This window comes from Manis javanica, chromosome 12, assembly GCF_040802235.1.
Source record: "Manis javanica isolate MJ-LG chromosome 12, MJ_LKY, whole genome shotgun sequence".
Lineage (NCBI taxonomy): Eukaryota > Metazoa > Chordata > Mammalia > Pholidota > Manidae > Manis > Manis javanica.
In genome coordinates, this window is record NC_133167.1 from 60,027,584 (window position 1) to 60,037,500 (window position 9,917).

The window sequence follows — 9,917 nt, forward strand, 5'->3', positions numbered from 1 at the left end:
GACCGCAAGGAGACAAAGGGCGTTCCTGATTATCCTTGGTGGTCTGCGGAAACTCGTATATGAGTTGGAATTTCTTAGGAAGTGTGGGTCGTCACCCAGACTTCCGTAAGAAGGCAGAGTGCTGGAGTCCCGAGGTACCTAGTGCTAGGAGTTTTCGGCAGACAGAACAGATGTCGGCGGACGGTGCAGAAGGAGGAAGAGGGGGGGAAAGGAACGTTCTCATCCGCAGAGGAGTCACCTCGTTTATGGCTGTTGGAGGGGGGGCCTGAGAATCTGCTGCAGATGTGAAGGCCTGAGGCGGGGATTTATGGCTGTCAGAGGAGGGGCCTGAGGCCGTGATTTATGGCTGTCAGAGGAGGGGCCTGAGGGTCCGCCGCAGCCGTGAAGGCCTGAGGCGGGGATTTATGGCTGTCGGAGGAGGGGCCTGAGGGTCCGCCACAGCCGTGAAGGCCTGAGGCGGGGATTTATGGCTTTCGGAGGAGGGTCCTGAGGGTCTGCCGCAGCTGTGAAGGCCTGAGGCGGGGAGAGTTCCCTCCTCATCCCCGAGCGTCAGGGCCTTGCCGGACGATCACAGTCAGTGGCACTGCGATAGCTCGGAGAAGAGTGGCCCACCCCGGGGAAATTTTGCTTAAAAATTTTCAGCACTGATGGAAGGGAGGGTGAATGCGTTTATGACTGTCGGAAGAGGGGCCTGAGCATCTGCCACAGCTGTAAAGGTTTGAGGCGGGGATTTATGGCTGTCAGAGGAGGGGCCTGAGGGTCCGCCGCAGCTGTGAAGGCCTGAGGCGGGGAGAGTTCCCTCCTCATCCCCGAAGGGCTTTGCCGGACGATCACGGTCAATGGCACTGTGATAGCTCGGGGAAGAGTGGCTCACTCCGGGTGGGGGGGAAACTTACCTAAAGGCCAGAGAGGAGTGGTGAGTGTGATGAGCCAGCGCCGGAAAAAGAGGATGAGGGCAAGCTGTTGCTGGTGTCGGGGGCGGGGGGGAAGACGGGGCCCAGTTGGGGTGTCCCGTCTCCCGGGTTTCGGCACCAATGAAAGGAAAGGAGCGACACACAGCAGCAATTCACCGGAGAGTTCTGCTTTATTAGGGAAAGGTGCTGGGTTATATACGAAGGGGCATGAATTGATTGAGGTGTCACTTCTATGGGGCTGGTGGCTGTTAGCTAGGTGCTGAGATTGGGAGGGGAGCGAGAGGTGATTGGGCTTCAGGTGGCGCCGGCGGGAACCGAGGACCCCCCCGAAGGGAAGCCGGAAGTTTGCCATCTTACTGGTGGGGGCCCTTCAAATAAGACCCCAATACATAATAATAAGACCAGAAGTAGTTTTTCTCCAGGGCTGATTAATTCCATGTTTATGTGATACTGTCTAGAACAGGGTTTATTCTCATCTTTCCCTTCTTCCGTTCTTTTGGTCACAAAATGGCTGTTAGAGTTCCAGTGGTGAGATCCAGACATTACTGTCTAGCAGAAACTCTGTTTTCTCTCTTTAAAAGCCAAAGGAATCTTTTGAAGTGTTCCTGGAGCCCCCTAACAGCTTTCCCATCATTGACCAGAACTGATTCACATGCTCCTCTCAAACCAGTTGCCCACTGAAGAATGGGATTACTATGATTTACTCAAACTAATTAGGATCACCCTGATGTTACCTCCTGGTTATTCATTACATGAGATTTTTTTTTTAATACAAGCTTTTTGCTGAAAAAAGAAAGTGTTTCCATTTAGTTGTTATATTTTTATTATATACAGATTAATTGCATGTATTATCTTTTTCTTTGAACATATTAAGAATTAAAGAAATCCCAGAGTCATGGTGAACCCCAAGTGTTGGGATAAGTATATCTGAATTTTTCTAATTTGCCTTTAAGGTTGTCTGCTTGCCCTTACACCTATCTTTTCAATTTCCTCACAACCTTCCACTTACCACTAGAGTCAGAAAGCTTGTTAATCCTTGAAATAGCCTAAAGTCTGATTTTTATTTATTTTTTGCACAAGGAATGCCCATTTCTCTAGAATTTATTTCCTTTTATACACAAAAATACACACACATATGTATACAAATACCATTTTATTATAGTGACAGCAGAATGAATGGGGTTTTTCAGACAGTGTTCAGTGAGGTCCTCATAGGAACAGTTTATGGCATTATCCTTTTTTTTATTATGGTATTACTGATATACACTCTTATGAAGATCTCACATGAAAAAACAATGTGGTTGCTACATTCACCCTTGTTATTATGTCCCCCCCATACCTCATTTCAGTCACTGCCCATCAGTGTAGTAAGATGCCACAGAGTCACTATTTGCCTTCTCTGTACTACACTGTCTTCCCCGTGAATATCCCTTTTATTTGATAAGAATTCAGATTTCACAAAGTCCTCTCTGCTGGAATCACTTCTTACATAATCTGAATCTGGACTCCAAAGCTAATTTACTAAAGATGTTTTTCCAGGTTTTGATGCTTATTAGAATAAAGAGAAATAATTATGTATTACAAAGTAAGAAACTGTTGACCATAGTAATTCTGTCTAAATTAATTATTTTTACTATGAATCTGAAACTTCTTTGACAATGCAGAGGATTCAGAGCAAACATTTTCTTTACATTTCCTGAAATTCTAGTGCCTTTTTCCTCTTCTGGTTTTGAACCTGGGATATGTAAGCAGGAATTTTTCTGTTATTCTCACTCTTCTCATGTCAGCGTAGTCAGCATCTCCTTAGTCACCAGTTGGTCTGCAGAGTTATCTCAGACATTTTCATGTTTTCAGATAATGTGCTTTTATTTTCAAAGTCCTTTAGTGCTTCTGAAGTTTAACATGAATATGAAATGCCTCAGATTCTTGTAAAGATTCAGATTCTGAAATTCTGCATTTCTATCAAGTGCCCAGGTGATGTGTGACCTGGGGGAGCAAAGTCATAACCATTGTTCTCCACCACTTCGTGAGGTCAGAAAAAAGCCCTGACGCTCAAAGCCTATTACGTACCTTAAAGATGGGGATTTCTTTTAGAAGGGGGGTTAAATATCCAGACACTAATCAGTTAGATTAGTTTACTCTGTGGACATTTCTTCTTTCTCCCTCTTTTTTGCCCACTGATTTCCTTGATAATACCATTCTAATAACTTTATTCAAAGAATTTTGAACATTTGGGAATTTTGGATTTTCTAGAGCTGACTTTTTGACCATGAATGACTATTGATTATGGTATATATTTCAGTTTGTGTATTGTTTGTGGTATTAATTTCTGTGCATTTTTCCAGTATTATTTGTTGCCATTTGTAAAATAATTGGGTTAATTAAATAATATTTACATCATCTTTAAGAAGATAGCCTTGCCTTCCGTAAGCTGCCTTTTTTTTTTTGAACACTGTAAATTGACTTAATTTGCAGTAATCATGTTTGGAAAACGGAAAAGAGCAATGTGATACCTTAATGGAATTCTTTGGGACTCTGAGCAGCTTCAGTAGAAATTAAAGCAGACCTGCAAGGAGGGAGCCTAAGCATGACCTCAGTGCTCGTCAGCATCCCCGGGTCTGAGGTATCTCCTTCCCAACCATGAACAGCACCAGGGGAGCCAGCTTAGCAAAGGCCAGATCCTTAACAGCTTTGAATGATGTTAAGTCACTGAGTGAACCAGCCCTACATTTTCTTTTGTGTAACCTGCATCATTTTCTGAATGTTAACACATGGTTCTTGCCAGGAGTTATATTCAGTTAGAAACAAGGTATTACTGCTATTCTTTTTTAAAGTTAAAACCTAGATTCACACAGAAAACAATATGATGTGTTTAAGGACCTAATGTTACAAAGTAGAATAAACAGATTTGAGAAGAAAGATAGCATAAATGATAATTTAATTTGGTTTTAGTACTGGATTGAGCCATCTTTAAAAGATTTTTAGAAATATAATCAGAATTTGAGTATTTGGGAGTAGTTCAATGACTAGATGGACTAGAAGTGTAGAAAAGAATACAGTTCTTATTTAAGTATGTTAGAGAAAAGTATCTCAGGGATTTAAGTTGCAAAAATGTAGATTTATGCAGACTATCAAATAGCATCATTGGGACTGTTATATTTCCCATTATAAAGGTAAGTACTGTTTTGTGAAACCTGTCGCAGTTTGGACATAGGTCTGAAAATAGTGTATCTGCGCACCATATGTTTGCATCAGGTATAAAATCTTTCTTCTTGTGGGTGATGGTCAAAAAAACTTTGAAAGCAATTGCATTAGAACACAGTAAAATGGAGGATTTAACTCCAGTATGGCGAGCTCCCTGTTAAGATGGTGGACTGAGCCTTTTACAGGAAGCTCCCTTCTTGTTCCTGATATAAACACCACAGAAAATAACCAGAAAAAATTGTATTGATAATTGTGTGGTATTTTTAGAACACACAACAGGACTTAAAAGCAAGAAAAGGTATTCTCTAGTTGCCAGAAAGAAAGAGGAAACTAAGTGACAGTAGAGTATGAAATCAGATGCATAGCCCTCAGGGAGAACTGAGCTTATAAAAGGCTTAGAGGCCTGAGTGTCCATATACAGTAAGAGTCCAGGCGCAAGTCCCAGACTCCAGGGGCAGGAATGAGGCTCCCTCATAAAGCCTGGAAAAAGCTATCCTTCCCATGATCAGAAATGTCCCCCACTCCCACACTTTCTAGACAAGGGAGGAAACTCTTACTCTCAGGAAATCAGAGACTGGAACTGAACCATAAGAGGTAGTAGGGGGCTCTTAATTTACAGTACCAATAATGCAGTGCAGAAACACTTAACATCAAATTATGGACTCTAGAATTTTAAGACTAGCTAAGTAGGTCAAATTGTAAGACCAGAGGTAAATTTGAGACATGATCTTTTGGAAATCAAATACTAATTTAATATTAAAGAAGTCATTCTGCCAAAGAATCTAACACATTACAACCTGCCAGTGTATCTCTGTCTCAAAGCATCACCCCAAAGTGATTGTCCCTGCTTTGTCCCCTTGCTGTAGGATCATTACCAGGGAGAAAAAGTACAACTAATGGCAGTTCCTCTTAACATTTGTCACTCATAAGACTTTGGGGAAATAAACATAGCTTTGGCTGCTTATCAAAGGAAGAATGGATTCCCGTGCAATAATCTGTTCATATAAATTCTCAAATGATTCTGTGAAAATCTTTACAATTTAACTCTTTGGGAGAGTACTGTCTTTATTATTTTTTTCTCCCCTCAGGTAATTTGATATTCTCTGACAATGTCATCATCATCATCATCATCATATTTTGGCCACTACGATTGGATAGTTTATTTAGATATTTGCTAGCATTTGAATATGGAGATCATTATTTAGTTCCTTTGGCAGAATGTACTTAGAATTGTTTTTCTAGTGGTGGTACTGAGCTCAACATTGATTTTTCCATATCCTTCATGTGCGAAGCACACATTGAGGTGATTAGAGTTCTGGAGTATGGTTTATAGCAATAGAACAGATATTTTTTTCTGCAAAAGGTAACTGGTCCCAACAGGGTTCAAACTTGTGATTTTGGCCTCATTATCACACGTTTGTAGCCATCACACCTAGTAGATATATTATATGTATTTCAGTCTGTAATCTTGAAACTGAGTTAATACTTTTTAATTACCCAAGGCTTATTTCAAATGTGTAATTAAAAATCACTTTGGGACATTTCTCACTTTTGTTTGATAGTAAAAGTAACAAAAGTAAAGCAGACAGCCAAAGAACCTAACTCACTTTTCATCTTCCCTGTGTTTTCTGTGACAGTGAAAGTCACCAAAGTGAAGCTCGCAGGCAAAGAGCCTAACTCACTTTCTGGAGAGAGTGCTTGGGTACCATTCTCTTTTAGTGAGGCTGCAGCAGGTCTGATGTCAGTCACTTTAGAGACCTTTAGACCTCAGTGCTCATTTATTGCTAAAATGTACCATCTCTGCTTCTGCATTATGAAGATCATCTGTCAACACTTTGAGATATTCTCCTTTGTTATTAAGCTTGTGATGCTCTACACTGTCAGGTTTTTTGCCAATTATAGTTAAGGTACAATGGTGTATTCACCAGATGAAAGTCTCACATTGGCGGTAGAGGAGTGATTTGTAAGTCTTTATTCATCTGAATTGTACAATGGAACACCTGAGGAATGCAAATAATCCCTCTGTGGACTCTGCAGGAAAGGCTGTTAAAATGACAGGGTAGAACTATAGTTATTCTGAATTGATGTTTTAGCCAAAGTAATTATTTCTTGTTGTTTCATAACAATTCTGGTTTTATTACTTATGTTGGCCATATTTGTGAAACAAAATGTATATGATATTTTTTACTGTCCTTTTACCTGGACTTGTTTTATTTCACTTTCATTGAATCTATATTTGATATGTGATCTTCTTTTTCAAATTACATTAATTTTTAAATTACATTTGACTCTGACTTGTATAACACATATATGTTACTAAACCATTGAAAACATTTTAATATACTATCTTGTTTGATTAGTATATGTCTGTGAAGTAACTTAGACTCTCATGGTGTTATTACAGGCAGAAATATCAATTTAAATTTTCCTTTTTTACCTTAAACCACCCTTCATAATTTTGAACAAGAAAATACCTGGTTGGATTTCCTATTGTAAAGGACACATACTTATTCCAAAATAAGTCCAAGGGATTGGTCTGTTCTTTTAGGATGTGACCAAAATGAAAAAACTATTATAAAGATCAAAGACCACTGATAATAGATTAAATAAGTAAATTATAGGTTAGTTTTGTGCAACAAACATGTAAAACCTATAGGGTGAATTTTTTGTTCCTTTATCCCAACCCAAATCCTACTCAGTAGGCCACATTCTTAATTTTCTAATAGCTGATCCCCTGCCATTTTCTTTGATTGGTGAGTGTTGATGAATTTATGATTCAGTTCTTGTGTTTCTTTTCCCCTAAAGTAACATTTACATTAATTATTTAAAGGATTCCAGACAAATTTTTTTGTCATAATAGCTATTAAAGCCTTGGTCTAATTATGAGAAACTAGTGGAACTATGTAAAACTATGATATACATTAAAATTTAAAATACAAGTTTCTATGAAATCTATATTCCATTCAATAGTAAACTCTGTTCTAGAATCATAGACATATATGCTATGATTATATGAGAAAGAAAATTAGTAATAGTAACTACTGGTAATATTTGTTTACCAAATGCCAGGCATTATTTTTCTAGGTTCTTTGTAATATATACTATTATTATCTTTATTTTTGTAGATGAGGAAATTGAGGCTTAGAAAGATTAAGTAACTTGGCCTGGAATAAAAAGCTTGCAAAGTGGTAGGATTGGAACCTGGTTAATATGGTGACTATGCTTATGTCATTTATGTTCTAATACTTCTTTGCCAAAATATTTTATGCTTTAGGAGAAAAAAAATCACTTAATAACATCTTTTTAGGTGACGTTTGGTATCAGTTCCCTGATTTGACTTTCCAAACCCTTTGCAATTAAAGGAATTTGTTTCCTCTGCAGTTCCATTTTTAATGATCCTAAAAAAGTGAGGTTCATAAGAACAGTGTGTACACAATCAACTAGGTTTGCAAATTTGTATTTCTGGATGTGTTTGTTTTGATTAGCAGAAATCTCCCTTGAAACCAATGACAACTGTAACCTCTTGTTAGTCCAAGAAGGAAATGAACTAGGCATATAGATAGATATCTGGGTGAAAAATTATTTTATTTGTCATAGGTGCTTCAAAATTAGCTGACACTTTTGTATGGGATTCTTAGACAAACAGAACTTCATGTTTCTGATTTTTTAAGATTTTATTTTGTAAAGGAAGAAAAAGAATAAGTCATGAAATTGAAGTCTTTCAAGGAGGCAGGTGTTAATGCTGAACAAAAGTAGTATAACTTGATAAAGTTTTAAAATATCTGTATAATAGTTCCTATAGATAATGTGCTAAAGTGAAACTAGATTACAGTAAAATATTATGGCGTATACCTGAAGCAATTGCTGCCTGTTAATGTCTTGACCTTGGAAAGCTATACACAAAAAGATGGCATCATAAAACCATGCAATTCTTATGAATATGTATGTGCTACTTGATAATAATGAATGTGGTACAGTCATGCATGCACTACAAGATAATGTTGTGCCCTTTTTTGTCTACAGGTTGATAAAAATTAAAGAGTGGGTGGACAAGTGTGACCCAGGTGCCTTGGTCATTCCTTTTAGTGGGGCCTTGGAACTCAAACTGCAAGAATTGAGTGCTGAGGAGAGACAGAAGTATCTGGAAGTGAACATGACACAAAGGTTAATTAGCATTCATTTTCCCTACACTTTATTATCAACTATTTCCTTGCAGTAATTTAATTGCTTGCGCTGATAGAATAATAAATGACAGAGTAATTACCATTATAAAGAGGGAATCTTCTCCTTTCTTTACCATGAGACAGAGTGAAAAGATTTATTTTAAATTAAGTTTTTAACTGTCATCTGTCATCTCCGTACAGTGTTTTAATTATAACATAGGTATTATGTATATTTTTGAGAAGGAATGATCGCCAAAACTCTTTCGTCATGTTCAGTGGGGGAGGGGAAAGGGTGAATCAGTTGCCTTAATTTTTTCACACTAATATATTGTTTAAATATTGGATTTCAATCAAACAATTTTGCTTTCATGACCCACATCCTGGGAATAATTAATATTAGAGGAAAATAGTTATAGAATGGATAGATCAAATTTTTCTTTTTTTGTAGTGAACAATTCAACATTATATATTCAGACTAATACAATTAAAGTCAATTTTAGAAGGGTTTTTTTTTTTTTAAATAGTTATATGCTTTCTCGCCTCTTCAAGGGTATTATGAAAGATGAATGGTCATTTACTAATACCTTTAACATTTCCTGCTTGAAATGAATGATTTTAGCTCTATACTGATCTCTGGCACAATCAACTTATATGTTGAGTGAATTTGTTTCATTTTATTTCAGCGCTTTGCCAAAGATCATTAAGGCTGGGTTTGCAGCACTCCAACTAGAATACTTTTTCACTGCAGGCCCAGATGAAGTGCGTGCATGGACCATCAGGGTAAGATTCATACTTATTCATCAGCTATATCCAGTTCCACACTATTGAATTCAGATTGATATCACTGACTTTGAAGTTTGTCATGGTGGCGGTTAGCTAGTCATTACAGATGAGGTTTTTGTCCAGGATAACTTTAATTATTTGTGAGCTGCTGAACAGTGAAAGTGGAGCGGCATTGATTGAGGCAGGTAACAATTGATTCTGCCTATTACATAGTCTGAATTTCTTCATCCTGTAGAATCTGTCTACCCTCCTCCTGTGGTCAGAGATAAGACGCACCAGTATTGTGCTTGCTTAATCTGTGTGACTGGGTTTGTCTGCAGTGAAATTGATGTTGCTTTTCATTTTGTATTCGCTAAGTTTGTTTGGGTTGCGGGTGGTTCTTTCCTCCTTTGCTTTCTCGGATTACATTTTCAGCAATAAAAGCAATATGACATCATTATGCTCTTCATAGATACACAGTTGGGCTCAAAGAGCTAAGCTCAATGTGTAATAATTCATGTCTTTTTAATTCATAGAAAGTGTTTATTTTTACAATGTTACATATTCAATGTTTCTTCTTTAAAAATGTGATATGTATTTTAAATATTGATGTATACTGATTATGACCAGAATGAATGACTAATTTATTCCCAGAGGACAATAGAATCTGAACTGTAATGGTTTGCTTTTAAATGTAATTATATTGTAATTTGGTAGTTACTTTTGAAAAATATTTTGAAATAAATGTAGTCTCAAATAGTGGTATAGGGTATAAAAATAATGTCAGAACTTTTAGAAATACTCAGTGTCTTATTCTTTCATTATGCTTTTCTAATATATGCTACATGATAAATTTTAGTGCTGCTTTGATTTC

The 9,917-nt window shown here is 37.5% G+C and overlaps 1 protein-coding gene across 4 annotated transcripts in view; it reads left to right on the forward strand.

Moving 5' to 3' along the window:
• OLA1 (Obg like ATPase 1) overlaps positions 1-9,917 on the forward strand; it is a 226,945-nt gene that overhangs the window by 211,902 nt on the left and 5,126 nt on the right. For all 4 annotated transcript variants that reach the window (XM_037020648.2, XM_037020649.2, XM_037020647.2 and 1 more), the window contains exons 8-9: positions 8,142-8,282; positions 8,965-9,061. In XM_037020648.2, coding sequence (XP_036876543.1) covers positions 8,142-8,282; positions 8,965-9,061 — 238 coding nt within the window. The remainder of the gene's footprint in view (positions 1-8,141; positions 8,283-8,964; positions 9,062-9,917) is intronic.